Source organism: Aethalodelphis obliquidens, unplaced genomic scaffold (assembly GCF_003676395.1).
Source record: "Aethalodelphis obliquidens isolate GAN/ISIS:26980383/991018 unplaced genomic scaffold, ASM367639v1 scaffold9, whole genome shotgun sequence".
NCBI lineage: Eukaryota > Metazoa > Chordata > Mammalia > Artiodactyla > Delphinidae > Aethalodelphis > Aethalodelphis obliquidens.
In genome coordinates, this window is record NW_020837953.1 from 36,151,102 (window position 1) to 36,168,029 (window position 16,928).

The window sequence follows — 16,928 nt, forward strand, 5'->3', positions numbered from 1 at the left end:
CACACACACACACACACACACACACACACACACACACACACACACACCCCCATAGGATGCCTTATTATTTGTAGAATTATTGGTGTTAGTTTACCTACCTCCTTTGTTTATCATTCCTTTTAATATTCTAGACCTTCCATCTGGAACACTTGAATTAAGTTTGTAAAAATGCCTTTAGTAAGGGTCTGTTGGTATCAAGTTATTTTCAGCATACTGTCTGGAAGTATATTTCTTGTTGTGAAATTTACTCTAAGGATTAACAGTTATTTTCACTCAGTACGATTAGAGATTCTGTTGTCTTAGGGCTTCCTTTGTTGCTGTTGTAAAGGTGGTTGTGGTTTAATTCTTGTTTCTTTATAGGTGACCTGTTTTATTTTGTCTGATTTTGAAGATCTTTTTTTGTTTGTTTTTGTGTTTTGCAGTGCCACTGTGACCTGTTTGGGTTGAATTTTAGTGTATTTAACCTCCCTAAAGGATAAATTTCTCAACCATTATGTCTTAAATTTTTTTCTCTTTTCCATTCATTCATCTCTCCTTCTGGAATTACATTAGTCATGTATTAAGATTTTAACTTTGCCATCCATGTCTCCTAACTCTTGCTTTGTCCTGCATTCTACATAACTTTTTTCAGGTCTACCTTCTACTTTAATGATTCTCTATTTAGGCAAACCTAATCGCGCTGTTAAAACTTGTGTAGAGTTTTGACTTTCAGTTATTGTAATTTTCATTTCTAGAAGCTTGATTTGGTTCTGTATCACATCTTACTTTCATTTTTTATAATCTCATTCCTTACTTTTAGTTTTTATTCTATCATTTATTTCTTTAAACATAACGTTCTACTTACTTTTACTTTTTCCAGTAACTGAGATGAAAAACTTCATGGGTTATTTACCTGTTGTTTCCTGCCTCTCAGTTATAGTGACTTGTGTCCTTTGTGTTGTGTTGTGTTTGTGTGTGTTTATGTGTATGTTGGACTGAATTCATATTCTTTAGAACTGTCACTCATTCTAGGACCACATCAAACTACACTCTTGGCTTGAGGTTTTTCTGTCTTCCTAGGTAGTATGAATTCTTGGTTGAAATATTCATGAGGGCTTGATTCTTAAAAACTTGCAACAGATATTTGTTTTTTTCCTCACCCCAAGAGTCAAAGTATAAGGCAGATAATTTTTTCCTACTATTTCCTCTGCAGGGTAGGTTCATTTCTCCTTATTTCTTAAACTGAAGAACCCTAGTTTCACGATGTGAGTCCTCTTCTAGACTCCTCACCTTTTAAGGATCTTAGCTTTGGTCCCACAAACCTCTTAAATGTGAAAAAAACAGTTGAAGTTGATAAAGTTTCACCTAATACTCTCAGGAGGAAATTGGTTTCATTTTCCTTAACCTCCCTAGCTTCCTGCCTTCACATAGTATTTGGCTTCTGAGAATTTATTTGTTGCCAGATGATCATTGCATCTTAAAAGATTTTAAAGTATTTTTATCTTAGTATTTTAAATTTATTTTCAGCTGGGGGGCGGTTAGATGGGCTTTGCTTCAGGTATTAATCTGCATTACCGTGTTCCCCCACTGAGCTAAAGGAATGCAGGACTTTGTCATTTCAGTCAACTGCTGTATTCTCCATGCCTAAAACAGTGTCTAGGATGTTTATTATTTGTTGAATGAGTGACTGGCTATACCTTTATGACTGACTTCTTGCAGTTTTAAGGAAATTACAGTGATGAAACAAAGATATGTGTGCAAAGATTCTTATGACAAAGGTAATTATTTAATGGCCATAAAATGCTACCAGTTTAAATGTCCAGCAGTGAGGGAGTGGTTCAATATAATGTGGTACTTGTATATAGTCACTATAAATAATTTTCAGAAGAATATTTAATGATGTGGAAAGATGTTAATGATATATTTGTTGGAAAAAAATCTATAAGTTTCAATATTAATAGTGGTTATGTCTGTGTTGTAGGATTGCTGATGAATTTTTCTAATTTTTATTAATAAAATGTAGTAGCAGTGATTGCTTTAAGTACATTTTCCTCCCTATAATTAGTTTAAGTTTAGAATGTTTAAAAGATATTTTTCAAACTTAAAAATATTTTGTCTTAAAACGTAAATGTTCGTTCATTTGCTGATATTTTGATGTATGGATAAAGCCTTCTCTTCTTGCATAAACCATGTGCATAGTAGATAGGCTGTGATATGTAGGTTTTGTTTATTTATTTTAATTTATCTATTTTATTTATTATTTATTTTTGGCTGCGTTGGGTCCCCGTTGCTGCGTGCGGGCTTTCTCTAGTTGCTGCAGGCAGGGGCTACTCCTCGATGAGTTGCGCAGGCCTCTCATTGCGGTGGCTTCTCTTGTTGAGAAGCACGGGCTCTAGGCACGCGGGCTTCAGTAGTTGTGGCACGCAGGCTCAGTAGTTGTGGCTCGCGGGCTCTACAGCGCAGGCTCAGTAGTTGTGGCGCACAGGCTTCATTGCTCCGCAGGATGTGCGGTCTTCCCGCAGCAGGGATCGAACCCGTGTCCCCTGCATTGGCAGGCGGACTCCCAACCACTGCGCCACCAGGGAAGCCCCGGTTTTGTTTATTTAAAGTGGAATAGTTAATAAGTTAAAATACTCATAAAGAAATCTGAGTGCAGAACCCAGTCTAGATTTTTATTGTTTCTTTCTCTGTATTTTCTATTTGTCTCGTCTACACCGATTTTTTTCCCCCCTCTTTTGGCCGTGCCACGAGGCTCGTGGGACCTTAGTTCCCTGACGAGGGATCAAACCCACGTCATCGGCATTGAAAGCACCGAGTCCTAACCACTGGACCACCAGTGAATTCCCTTGTCTACACCTATTTTGAAAGCAATTTTCCTTAATGACTTATCTCCAATTTTTAAAAAACATTTTTCTTTTTTCTAGAAACAATAGCTTTTTAGTTTTGCACTCAAATCTTATTAGTTTGTGTGTAGTTAATTTTTGTAATAAGTTGGAAAATATGAACAACTGATTCTTGGTAAGCATATGGCTCAGCCTGTTAATGCAGAAGGGAGAGTATACTTCAGAATAGCTTCGTAACCCTGAGTGCCCAGAATGCCATAGCTTTCCACCTGTATATTTTGCAGAGGGAATGGAGAGTTGATACAGTGAGCTGCTTAAAACAATGCCTGCTACTTTATTTTATGAGACTAAATTCTTTAAATCTTAGGTGACATATTTTGAACTCTGTCAGATGCATAAAGAATTGTAATCATTACAATTCAGGCTCAGGATATAAGAAGAAATAATGTTATCCAAAATTTCTTTCATTTTTCCCCTTTCTCCTTCCCTAGGTGGGTCCTATGTGTATGAACTCAGTGCAGTCCTCATACACAGAGGAGTGAGTGCTTATTCCGGTCACTACATTGCCCATGTGAAAGATCCACAGTCTGGTGAATGGTATAAGTTTAATGACGAAGACATAGAAAAGATGGAGGGGAAGAAATTACAACTAGGGATTGAGGAAGATCTAGGTAAAACCTTTAAGTTGTGAGTGCCCTTTTAAAATATAATTTTTTTTTTTTACCAGAAATGTTTGTGATAAATTATTATGGCCCAAGATTGTTATGGACTATCAAGTCTATTTGCATTTCTTAAACACATGAAATCTCTGAACATCTGTTATAGAAATGCTTGAATTTTTTTAAAAAATGATTTTGCTCCAGAGATGGTTTCCATAATGTCATGTTTTCAGTACAGTTTGAAGGCACAAATTTAATTTTCAATTAACAGGTTAATTGTGGGCAGCTAGGGAAGAGGATGGTGAGTATTAAGCTAAAAATTATGAGTAGTAGATGTAATATAGTAGGATTTGTAGTCCTTTTCTCTGGGTCAGGAAATTTATTTTGGGGAAATAAGTATAGCAGGGGAACTTTGTTCCCTGAGCAATGTCTACCCCTCTCTGTTAAGTTTCTTACTCCATCCCTAGAGTGTGGAGCAGTGCCTCTGGGGAATAAGCTGCTTGCTGTTTTGTAGTAATGAGGTCTGCTGTAAACGATACCTCCTGAAATAGTATTATTCTAGTGTGTAGCTCTCATCACCTCGGTTTTCGTGGGCTCCGTACCCATTTATTGTCGAATGGAGTGGGCTGTTCTTCCAATAGGAGCCATCTTGGCTGAGGTTCTCATCACTTTCTTCCTGTATTTGTCATTTTGGGGTGAGGCTCGGACAATGGGATGCAAAAAGAGAAAAGGATTGGGAGTAGGTGTGTGTCTCCTGCCACCCTTCTTTCTTAAAGGATCAGTACCTCTTTCCCAAGGTGGAGTAGCATGGCAGTTAAGGTTGGCTTTCAGGAAGGCCTGGGGAATCTTGCTGCAGATGTCCATGTGGTGGCTCTATTCTTGTAATTGGAAGAAGTATTTTCTATTTTTTTTATGTATACCACTTTTTTCTTTTTGTGGTACGCGGGCCTCTCACTGTTGTGGCCTCTCCCGTTGTGGAGCACAGGCTCCGGACGTGCAGGCTCAGCAGCCATGGCTCACTGGGCCCAGCCGCTCTGCGGCATGTGGGATCTTCCCGGACCGGGGCACGAACCTGTGTCCCCTGCATCGGCAGGCGGACTCTCAACCACTGCGCCACCAGGGAAGCCCCCATTCCAATGTTTTAATACCTCTCATTATATGCAGCTTACATTGCTCCTTTTATCTATTTTATCAAAAATAGAAAATACTTATTCATTAAATTCCATTAGTCAGTCATTACTATATTCTCTTGTGAACTTCTATGAATCATTTTATATTCCGTCTTATACAAATTAATGAACATGTTTTTTTGAGTTTTCCCTTTTTTAAAAATTTTTTAAAAAAATTATTTATTTATTTATGCTGTGTTGGGTCTTCTTTTATGTGCGTGGGCTTTCTCTAATTGCGGCAAGTGGGGGCCACTCCTCATCGCGGTGCACGGGCCTCTCACTATCGCGGCCTCTCTTGTTGCGGAGCACAGGCTCCAGACGCGCAGGCTCAGTAATTGTGGCTCACGGGGCTAGTTGCTCCGCAGCATGTGGGATCTTCCCAGACCAGGGCTCGAACCCGTGTCCCCTGCATTGGCAGGCAGATTCTCAACCACTGCGCCACCAGGGAAGCCCAATGAACATCTTAAATCTTAACTTTTTAGTTAGGAATGACCAACGTCTTTTCTTTGTATACATGCTCCTGACAGTTTTAATTCCCTATGACTGTGGTCTTCAAACATACTTGCTCCTGTAGTCCCTATAAGAATATTGAACAACTTTTGTATTTCATTGCACATTTTAAAATCCAGCATTTTTCATTGTAAATTTAAATAGCTTCAAATAATGTAACTTCTGACAAATTATAAATATTGAAACTTAAACTCTGCAGCATTACTGTTGTATCCAAATGAAATTACATAACATATAGATTCCATACATCCATGTCATCCTTTTCAGAGTTAAATGAACTGATCTTTTTTTATGACAGGATTTTTTTTTTTATGTTTCCTTTTTCTCCTATACTAGTGTTTCCATTACACTGACCCTATAGAATTTCATTCTAATGGAATATACTAAGTTTTCTGTAGCTATAAAGCTCTAAATAGTTAGAAAGTACTTCTGGATTGAGTGTTCTTTTTCTTTTTTTTTAAATAAAACTATATAATTGATCAAACCAATGTAAGTGTGTTAGAAATTTTTAAAAATTTAACTGCAAAATTTTACTGTAAACATATCTTTTGGTGAGATAAGATTTTTTTTGTCACAGGTAAGAGGTTATATCTTTCTTTTGTAAGGTGGGGAGGCAGATGACTGAAAGGAGAGGTGGAAACCATCAGTGAAACCTGAACAATTTTAGAAAAATACATTGTCAATTGAGGATCTGGTAATTGATTTCCTCAGAGCTATGCATGACCTCCTACCCATTGGAAGGTTATCCTGGGGTAATCAGACTCAATTTGAAGATCCCCTTCATGTGATGTATGTGCCATGTAAAACACGAATGTTTTCCACTTGCTTCTGAATTTATAGAGATTAGTGGCTAATCTTAGCATTTTATTTCATTTTTTTTCAGGAACATTCCATTTTATTTCTTTGCACAATTAAGTCTGGATTTATTTTTGTAATTTAAGATCAACAGTAAAATAAACTCATAATAGTTTGTGGTTTGTTTTTTTTTTCCTGGTTCAGGTTTGTCATTGTGAAAAAGAATACTTTCTTTTCAGCTTTTAAAAATGGAATATGGCAGGCAATGCGGGTTAGTAACTTGTTTAAACATTAAAATATTTGTCCAGCCTGCTAAATTTGTATTGCCTTTTAATGTATTTTGAGTTCGTATTTTAGGAATTGTTTTCTATGACCCTCCCCCTCCCCCTCCCCTGCAAAAGAATGAATAAACTCTAGGCATTCTAATTTAGTCATCTTTTGATTTCTCTTACCTCAGCAGAACCTTCTAAATCCCAGACACGTAAACCCAAGTGTGGCAAAGGAACTCACTGCTCTCGAAATGCGTACATGTTGGTTTATAGACTACAAGCTCAAGAAAAACCCAACACGACTATTCAGGTACCAGGTGAGCAATTTTCCAGGATTACATAAGGCAAGTATTTTAGAATACCATGCTCAAAGGTCAATGACGAGAACGGATTGCTTTTATCTATTATGGTAGGTTGGTTGCATATGGTAAATGGTGAAAGTGTATATAATCACAGATTTGCTTTAAAGTGGTGAGTTTTTATGATAAAGGAGGCTTTAACAGAAGTGTTCCACTGACTGCCCCTAAAGAAAAGCAAAAGCAATTAAAAAAAATTCCTGTGGATTATAAAGATGAATTTAAAGAGCAATTTGGTTCTGTTTTGTTCAGTTTTGTAAAGCAGTTTTGGGTTTTAGCCAGTTATAAATTTTCTAGATTTAATATAAGAAAGGAAGAGCTGCTGCTTGGCTGAAGGCAGTCGTCAGTTGTCATTTTACCTAAGACTGTGCTGTGCTCTGTCTGTGGCACCATGTGTTTTGAATGGTGTTTCTGACCCATTTGATGCTTCCAGTTGGCTGATGATGTCATGCAGAATCGGGTAGGGAACCCCCCTGGTATTATTCCAGGGTCTGTCTTCAGTTTTACTTCTGCCTGCAGGTTGTAGGGAGACCATAGTAGGATTTTGCCACCAAAATCTTAGCCAGTATTTGTTGTAATTTACAAATCAGCATGGTTCTTTGTCTTTGAAAAACAGGATAAAGGTTTTTGTGTCTTTCTGTTCTGAATAGCCTTTCTTCAAGAGCTGGTAGATCGGGATAATTCCAAATTTGAGGAGTGGTGTATTGAAATGGCCGAGATGCGTAAGCAAAGTGTGGATAAAGGAAAAGCAAAGCATGAAGAAGTTAAGGAGCTGTACCAAAGGTTACCTGCTGGAGCTGGTCTGTAAGATATTCTGGGACAGCACTGTTGCCATTAAGTGCCTTGTTTCTTTTATGTTCACAAATGTGTATGAACAAACTTTCCCCTGCCCTTTCTTATTTATAACCCGTTAATGCCAGCTTGTGCGCTATACAATTACTATGTAAACCAACAGTAACTTAATGTGTAGCATTCCGTATAGTTTTCATTATCGTGTACTTTTAAAAATGGGAAGCTCTTAATAAATTATGAGGTTTAGGTCAGCACTCTGCATATATAACTCTTGTAGATATTTCTGATTTGTGAGGCATTAACTTGTTTTGAAAGAAAAATCAGATTGGGCTACTATGAAAGCAACTTGCCTAGTCTATTTCCTTGTGTACTTTGTGCCCTAAGAGTATTAACAGGCATTCTTTTATATGAGTACTATTTTTATGATACTGTTAGATTATTTTGAAATTTAGTATCAAATATTCTAAGAATAGGAAAGCTTTCTGCCGACCCCTAATTTCTTAAGAATTATCCCACACAGTCCAGCTCATTCCTTTACTGTGTTTGTTTATTCAAGTTTATCTAATGCCTCAAAAAGGAAACCTCAACTCCTTAAGGCTGGTATGCCATTTGTAATAAAGTTTTCGGTCATTTCATAGGCAATTCCCCATACCCAACTCCTACTTTAAAAAGAGGCAGTTTTACTAATTTTAGAAAATAAATACTCAAGCATAATTGTACTTGTGGTTTTGTCTTTTTGATATCTCAGTTTTCCACTACTGGTATTACTTTAAGCAAAAGATGAATATAAATTGCTACATCTGTAAGAATATCTCTCAAAAGTTCTGTCTAAACTATACCTTAATTTGATTCTGACCTTTCTTTGTAACCTGTTAACTCTGCTTCAAGGGTTGGGATTATCCTAAATAAGTAGACCGACCTCAGTTTTATTGGAAACAATTTGGAAATGAACATGTAATTCAGATCTCTAAATTTATTCAAAGGAGTTGGTACCTAGAAATTTGTTTTCTGAACCTTATTCATGGTTTCCTGTATTCACTGGACAAAAGAAAGCAACTTACTGGGTCTATAAACTAAAGAGAATCACTCTTTAAAATTGTATGGTCCAAAGATGTTATGTGTCAAATTTACACTGTGTGCCCTCTTGCCTGTTTTCATTCCGTCTATAAGAACCAGTGCTTGTGTTCTTTAAATATGTATATATGTTATCAACACTCTTACCAATTATGAGGTTTATAATTTTTTCCCGTTTATAGTAACCTTATATGATAGTAAGTCCATGTTTTCCTAAAATATTGTCAGATCTCAAAGCTACTGACCATGGTTTTGTGCTGCCAATCAAAGTCTTATGTTTTTTCTAAATCTTATCTTTGTGAACATACTAAAAGAAGGGTCATTTATCCTAAAATATAAACCTCACTGGGAACCTGAACCCTTTTGGCCCTTTTTATTTAAGTTGAAATAAATTATCTCTAAATAATCCTAAATTATCTTTAGGTAAGTTGTTTCAAATATTTTTGATGCCATGATCTTTCTAGACTTTATAACTTTCCAAAACAAATTCCTATTCAAAATCCAGGCATTTAAAACTATATATAAATAAGTTTGAACCATAGTATACGTTTCCCTTTGGTAAATATTTTAACACTTGCTTTCCCGCTTCGTCAGATGCTGAGATTTTTATACAGTTTGTTATCCCAACTTAATAGAGTTCTTACTCCTGTTAGTTGATTCTCCATGCCTTTGGCATCACAATAATGGAGAACATCTGTGAGAACCTGCCAGGCGTCTCTCTCTAGTGCAGAAACATCTGTAGTGTAAAAACCTTCCACAAGCAGAATCTACTTTAATTATTGAGACTTGTGCTAGACCCCGATTGTTAGGGAAGCCCTTGGTAGAAATTGCTACAGCTCTTTCAAGATTTTTCTAATCTTCATATCTTACATCAATAGCCTTGAGATTACTAAAAGTTTTAACCTATGGGACTCTTCCTTGGGAAAAGATTAGATATGCTAAGACTTGTATTTTGCTCTCTGGGATAGGGATCATTCCATACCATTATACACTGTAAAATGCCACAACCATGTTAACCTATGCTGAATCTTACTCCACATTTATATATTGTGTGAATATATGATTAACTTTTCTATATCTCTTTTCTTCCATAAAAGCTCAAAATGCTTCACATACCCTATCTTTTACATTCAACAGCATCCCTGTGAGGTAGGTAGAAGGCAGGTATTATTACCTTCATTTTACAAATAAAAGATCTGAAGCATAGAGAGTTCAAGTGACTTGCTCAAGTTCAGTTTCTTGGTGGCAGAACTTGGTCTCAACTTGTAGTCACGAGCTCTTCCTCTGCAGCTGCATCAGAGCTGACCAATCAGTTAGGAGTCTCTCAGTTTATGATGTACAGTTTTAGCACAAATAAGGGATCCAACAGTTCTGGATTTTGTTTTTGTAAAAATTGAAATGTTTTATGCTAAACTTAAAATGGAAGTTAGTTTTTAGACTTGTAAATCTCAGGGAAGTGTAAAATTGGTCAAAATGGGCTTTGAGTTGAATTGTCTATCCCTCAGATCTCATCAGAAGTAGTATCATAATACAAATATATAAATTCAACCTCTGTATGTTTTCTTCTATGTTTTATGCTGGGACTCACTGGAGATCTTTGTAAGTAATCAAAGCTGGCCCTTTATCTTTAATTTTGGCTTTTACGGAACTCTGGGGCTCTGTTTTCCCAAATTAAAACACATTCTGAGTTGTTTGGTTGTATCTTTTAATTTTTGCAACTTCAGAATTGATAATATTCGATTCCAGTGCACTTCATCCTAGAAGTTGCTTAAAATAGCTTAATTTCCTGAAATACATAATAATGTAATGAATTGATTGTGATATGGATTTGGATGGGGAAATCAACTACCTTTTAATCAACATCAGTATCATCTTGGGTGAAGAAAAATTCAGTGGTTTAAACGGCCTTGTGAAAGTGCGGTTATAGCTGATGAGGTTAATTTTTAACTTAGAACCTAGTCAGACTCCTCATTTTAACTTTCAGTTGTATTATCACACATCGATGACAAGTGTTTATGAAAATCGTTATGGGGGTGAGGTTATGTGATTTGCGAGCTGGCCTGGAGTGTGGCTTGTAGTCACCAAGTGTCCTGATCAGAGCTCTGCTGTGCTATCAAGCAAGACACTTCTCTCTGTGGAAACCTCTTTTGTAGAATGTGGTTAATAATACCAGCCGATCTTACAGGGCACCGCGCAGACTCGTCCCTCCCGTGCACAGCTCCTTGAATTCAGATGAGTGCTAGTTAAACGGAGCTTTGTGCTGTACTCATGAAACGTCTTCCCTGAACAATGATTCTTCTGATTCTGCTAACTTTGGAAAGAGTTTGCATTGTCTTGCGGAAAATGAATGTATCGCTTAGTCAAAAAGCTGTAAAAATACATAGGCTCTTTCCCTTGATTTCTTCCTCAGAGCCCTATGAATTTGTCTCTCTTGAGTGGCTGCAGAAGTGGTTGGATGAATCGACACCCACCAAGCCTATTGATAATCACGCTTGCCTGTGTTCCCATGATAAGCTTCATCCTGATAAAATATCGATTATGAAGAGAATATCTGAATATGCGGCAGACATTTTCTATAGTAGATATGGAGGAGGACCAAGACTAACTGGTAATTCGAGATGTCTTATCTGCTTAAAAAAGAGTAATGCAATAAGTCTGCATTATATGATCTTTATGATCATTTGACCCAGACTGTGCTTAGACCTCATATTCCTTGCAGTTTGCAAAAATGATTTGCTAGGGCTTCCCTGGTGGCACAGTGGTTGAGAGTCCGCCTGCCGATGCAGGGGACACGGGTTTGTGCCCTGGTCCTGGAGGACCCCACATGCCGCGGAGCGGCTGGGCCCGTGAGCCATGGCCGCTGAGCCTGCGCGTCCGGAGCCTGTGCTCCGCAACGGGAAAGGCCACAGCAGTGAGAGGCCCGGGTACCGCAAAAAAAAAAAAAAAAAAAAAAAGATTTGCTAAGTCAAGTATAAATTAAGCAGGGTCATACACAGTATATTTATAATGTTAGAAAAGAAACTGCTTATTCAGTTTTGTTGTGTGTTTTTTCTCACAAGACAGACAAAATAGGATACATTAGAGAAAGGCATCTAGTGTTTTGTTATTTTGTACAGTACTCTTCAGAGTATTGGTTTGGTTGATACCCACAGGAAGGTCTTAAACAATTAACATTACATTTATAGTTGTCACATATATTGATTACCCTCCCCTCCTTTACACCCTCCATCATTTGATGGTGGTCTTGCAAAATTTGCATCTAAATCTTGTAAAATATACTTTCTGGCATAGATAGTTATAGCATATTATAACATTTTATCTCCTATAGTTCTTTCTTTATGCAGGATAACACTATTGCTGTCTTGATATTTATGTCACCAAAATAATTTAGGACATATACCAATTTGCTATATTGTGAAAATTTGTGACTTTGGGTTAAAATTCTTCATTGTTTTATGAAGTGCTGAAAACATTTTCTTAACAGGAAATCTGTATGTGAATACACTCTTCCCTTTCGTTTTCTCTGTCTCAGTGAAAGCCCTGTGTAAGGAATGTGTAGTAGAACGTTGTCGTGTGTTGCGTCTGAAGAACCAACTAAATGAAGATTATAAAACTGTAAATAATCTGCTCAAAGCAACAGTAAAGGGGTATGTTCACAGTGTATATTGTTTGATAAGCTAAAAAACCAAGTAGCTTATTATTTGTGGATAATAGGGACTTGGGATCTTTGGAAGAAAGAAGGGTGATGGGTGGTTGGCCACAGCAGAGTAAATTTTGTGGTGACTGCTGCTGTGGCAAAGATAAAGAGGGCTGAGGCACAGCTCCTGTGGCTATATTCCATCCATTAGAAAGGTTGAAGCAGAGATGTGCATCTGAGGCCTAAACAAGCTAAGGCAAGGTGCTCGCCGTGTTCTGACATGGAATTGTGGAATACTTATGTTGGAAAACCATTCTAGCAGGCCTGGGGTGTCCCCTTTAGAGAGGCTGAAGTAAGTGTGTTAACCAGGGGTACCCAGTGGTGCATCCTTGTCAGGAACATACAGGCTTCTTGGAGTTTGTTGAGCCGCACTCTGTAGAGCACCTCTGGACTCAGGTGGCATTTATGATGTTTGGGTTTAATTTAAGTTGTATATTTCCCAAAGAAATATCAATCTAGTTCACTGTTTTGGGTCATTCCATAAACAGCCTCCTGAGTGGCCTAAACGTGTTTGTGTATATATATGTGAGTGCCTATATGCATTTGAAGGGTCAGCTATATGCAGTTTTGAGTAGTAATCAAGTGAAGGAAAGTGGCCAGTTGTTTGGTGTGATTGGCATAAATTTAAATGAGGGTTAGGAGTAGCAGGGTAAGATTTAGGATGGAAGCAAAGTATTTTCTATACGTGCAATTTAATATGAGGAGTAAAAATGGCCAAAATGAGGAAATAGATTAAAAAAAATTGTGTGCGCAGCAGCAAATACTGAACATTTTAATTCAGTTTAGTTGTGGCCTTTACAAGGAAAGAAGGGAGAAGGACATTAGGAAATGTCACTTGCATGATTTTACATTCTCTCTCTCTTCCACAGCAATGATGGATTTTGGGTAGGGAAATCCTCCTTACGCAGTTGGCGTCAGCTAGCTCTTGAACAGTTGGATGAGCAAGATGGCGATGCAGACCAAAGCAGTGGGAAAATGAATGGCAACACCTTGAATAAAGGTAGTATTTCAAACCTGTATGTAGATGGTTGTGAATCATACCACAAAATTGTAAGCATTTGTTTGAGTAAAATAGTTTTGATTCCCATCCACGTAATTTCTAAGACAATTTTTTGAAGTCTAAAGCTCTCAAAAATGTCTCAGAACACATAAAAAGACTTACAAGCTATTGAAAGTGAGCAAGGGCTCAACAGCTCAAGAGAGGCATTCCTTATGGCATAAGGCATTCCTTATGACCTGCTTTGGGCTTAGGGTCTCTCTAGTTAATCCCAAGCAAAATTACTTTTAATTTTGCTCCAGCTAAAATTTTTAAGAAAGGCAAGTCTGCTGCAAATTGCGTAGTATGTTGTTAGCTCAGTACATTTTGGTTATAGATTATAAGCCACGCCAACAGGCTGACTTCGTCAAGTTAAATGTGCTTGAACTTGTGCATTTTTCATCCAGGAGAAAAAGCAGGTTTTGAATAGCTTTTTACTTATAAATTCTTCTGAGTTTTCTGAAGTGATGCTTTTAAATAGGAAATTATATTACTGTAAGTCAACCACTCAATTCCAATTTTGTAATCAGTATTTTATAAGATTATGGGAAATTAAAACATTAAAACCTTTTAGATTTAAAATAGAAATCAGTAGTTTGATCAGTTTACTAATTCATATACAATTAATGATCCATAAGCTATTATTTCACTTAATATTATCTCCAAATATTAGTACTTATATACATATATTTTATTATTTTAATATTCTTAACCTTTTTACTGAAATATTCTGTATTTTCTACATTTGAACATTTGTATCATTTTATTTGGTGTGGATCTTCCCATATCACTGCTTTATTTTTGAGAATGTAAAAACACTAGAGCCACTAATAATTTTAAACTGATTTTTTTTTTTAAACATTTTCAAATTTGATGAGTGATTTTTTTCTTTTGGCTAAAGTATTTTGTTGTGCTGTGTACTTCATGAACTTAACATTTGATTCAATTTTATTCTATCATTTAAAAAAGATATTTTAAATATAGCCAATATATTATAATAGCTATATATAGAATATAACCTTTACAAATTGTGAATCACTGTTGTGTACCTGAAACTTATTTAATATTGTACATCAACCACCTCACTAAAAAGAAAGATTAAAAACATACTTTTAGTGTGACGTGACCCAGTATTTTAAATATTTTGTGCTCTTCTAAGCCTCTTTACATATCAGTGGCCCTTTTTTTTTTTTAAAAAACTGAAGTATAGTTGACTTACAATGTTGTGTTAATTACAGCAAAGTGACTAAGTTATACATATATATATTCTCTTCCATTATGGTTTATCCCAGGATATTGACTATAGTTCCCTGTGCTCTGCAGCAGGACCTTGTTTATCCGTTCTGTATATACCAGTTTGCATCTGCTCACCCCAAACTCCCAGTGCATGCTGCCACTACCACCCCAACCACCAGTCTGTTCTCTATGTTGCCGATTCTTTCTGCTTCACAGATAGGTTGATTTGTGTCATGTTCTAGATTCCAGTGACCCTTCATTTTAAGGAAAGTTGGATGCCATAATAGAAAATGCCTTGATGTCCTAGCTTAAAAATATTTTTCATGTCGCTTTCAGAGTAAAATGCTCCTCTTCTCCCCCTTCCTCCATTCAAAGATTTTAAAAGCTTGAAGCAGAATAGAAGTAACAAAGTAAAAAAAGCCTTTCACCAGGTATAATCACTGTAAATAGTGGCTTTTTATAATGGTGCTTGTTATTGGCACAGTTGTGCATCATCCTTTACCAAAACAGTTTTTAAAAATTTAGCTACATTTCATTGTATGAATATATGTTTATTTAACCTATTTCAGTTTTTTACAATTAGTATGTAAACACAGATGCAGTAAATGTGTCCTTGTACGTACTTCTTTGCCTAATTTTCACATTATGTGACAGAGAGAGAGAGACACAGACAAACAGGCAGGAGACAGAGTTATCTGGTCATGTCTTTCCTTTGCCCATTTCTTTGCATAAGCTTTTTAATGATTAGTAAATATTCTTTATGTATATTAAGTGTATTAAAAGTCTGTTATGTGCTTAACCTGGAAAATCCATGAATAAGAATTCTAATATCCCGCTACTTAGGACTTCTTTTATTTGATCCTGTTCACTGGTATATACAAGTACAAACTGGCCAGTGTCACAGTGTAGACAAGTAGGAGAAGCAGATGTTGAAAGAGAAGTGTTAATAGGAAAAGGAAAGTTTTAATTAGATATATATTTTAAAAATTTTTTAAAAATTATATATGTTTGACATGAAATGTTAAATCCTTATTTCATTAGCCTTCTAAAGTTTTCTGTTCTTCCCTAAAGAGTTGATGGATGAAAGTGACATGACATGTAGATGATTATCCTGGTTTATGACACAGTAATCTGACACTTGGGTCTAATTTTTAAAATGTTTTAAAGTTTTTTGTGTTTGAAATTGTGTAGAGTAGTATCTTTGCTACTTTGAAATTTAAATACAACAGTAGAAGAGTTATTATCTGTATTTCTTTTGATTAGATGAATCAAAGGAAGAAAGAAAAGAGGAGGAGGAAGAATTAAATTTTAATGAAGACATTCTGTGCCCACATGGTAAGCTAGATAATGTAAAACTGCTGTTGTTAGCCTTACTTTAGCATATCATGTATATTTGGTAAATATTTTACACTCAAGAGCTCAGGCCCTAATATGGCAGCCATGGTAGAGCAACTGGTTTTCTAAACTGCTCATGATCCTAATGTTTCTATTCTCTTGCCCTTTTCAGCTGTTAGCTTCTACTGCCTACTTTCAAGCCAATGCCTCTCACACATTTCCCTCTCGCCTCGCAAAAAAAATTAAAATAATAGAATTTCCCCATATTTTATTTTATTTTATTTTATTTTATTATTATTATTTTTTTTTGTGGTACGCGGGCCTCTCACTGTTGTGGCCTCTCCCGTTGCGGAGCACAGGCTCCAGACGCGCAGGCTCAGTGGCCATGGCTCACGGGCCCAGCCGCTCTGCTGCATGTGGGATATTCCCGGACCGGGGCACGAACCCGTGTTCCCTGCATCGGCAGGCAAACTGTCAACCACTGCGCCACCAGGGGAGCCCTCCCCATATTTTAGTGAAGAAACTTATTGTCACTTGTCACATTGAAGGGTTTTCTGAGCTTGAAGGAGAAGAATTTCAGTTATTTCCCATTTATGTGTCTGTGTCTTTGTCCAAATTTGAACACTTCGAAAACAGCATTTGTATATTCTTCTTAGGGATATTTCTGGTTTAGTTTCTTAGCTACTGTGTACTATATATTCTTAATAATAATTTCCTAATCCTTATTAATCCTGAATATTTGTTTATGTGTTTATTTGGTTTTAGTGAGTGCTCATTTGAAATAACTTTTTTTTTTGAGAGGGACTCCTTATATATGACACATGGTTTGCCATTCTGTCAGCCCTCTGAAAGCCAAAATGGTGTCTACTTCTCAAAGTCTTCTAATGTATAAGTTCCCCACTCACACTTTTTTTTTTTCTAACTCCACCTTGAGAAAAATTGGACCCAGAGAAGCTGGGATGTCAGTGATGAATCTGTTAACACGTTTGCATTTCTTGTTGAGTGCTAATGTATTGCTAATACTCAGAATTCTTTTTTTTAATTGAAGTATAGTTAATTACTATGTTGTAGTAGTTTCATGTGTACAGCAAATTGATTCAGTTATACATATATGTATTCTTTTTCAGATTCTTTTCCGTTACAGGTTATTATAAGATATTGAGTGTAGTTCCCTGTGC

The 16,928-nt window shown here is 36.5% G+C and overlaps 1 protein-coding gene across 9 annotated transcripts in view; it reads left to right on the forward strand.

Annotated features, from left to right (window-relative positions):
• Positions 1-16,928, forward strand: part of USP48 (ubiquitin specific peptidase 48) — a 67,008-nt gene that overhangs the window by 26,589 nt on the left and 23,491 nt on the right. For 5 of the 9 annotated variants that reach the window (XM_027109847.1, XM_027109840.1, XM_027109838.1 and 2 more), the window contains 7 exons: positions 3,314-3,493; positions 6,413-6,541; positions 7,231-7,380; positions 10,857-11,054; positions 11,979-12,093; positions 13,013-13,143; positions 15,679-15,750. In XM_027109847.1, coding sequence (XP_026965648.1) covers positions 3,314-3,493; positions 6,413-6,541; positions 7,231-7,380; positions 10,857-11,054; positions 11,979-12,093; positions 13,013-13,143; positions 15,679-15,750 — 975 coding nt within the window. The remainder of the gene's footprint in view (positions 1-3,313; positions 3,494-6,412; positions 6,542-7,230; positions 7,381-10,856; positions 11,055-11,978; positions 12,094-13,012; positions 13,144-15,678; positions 15,751-16,928) is intronic. The other 4 variants (XM_027109839.1, XM_027109843.1, XM_027109845.1 and 1 more) reach the window with 3 other exon arrangements.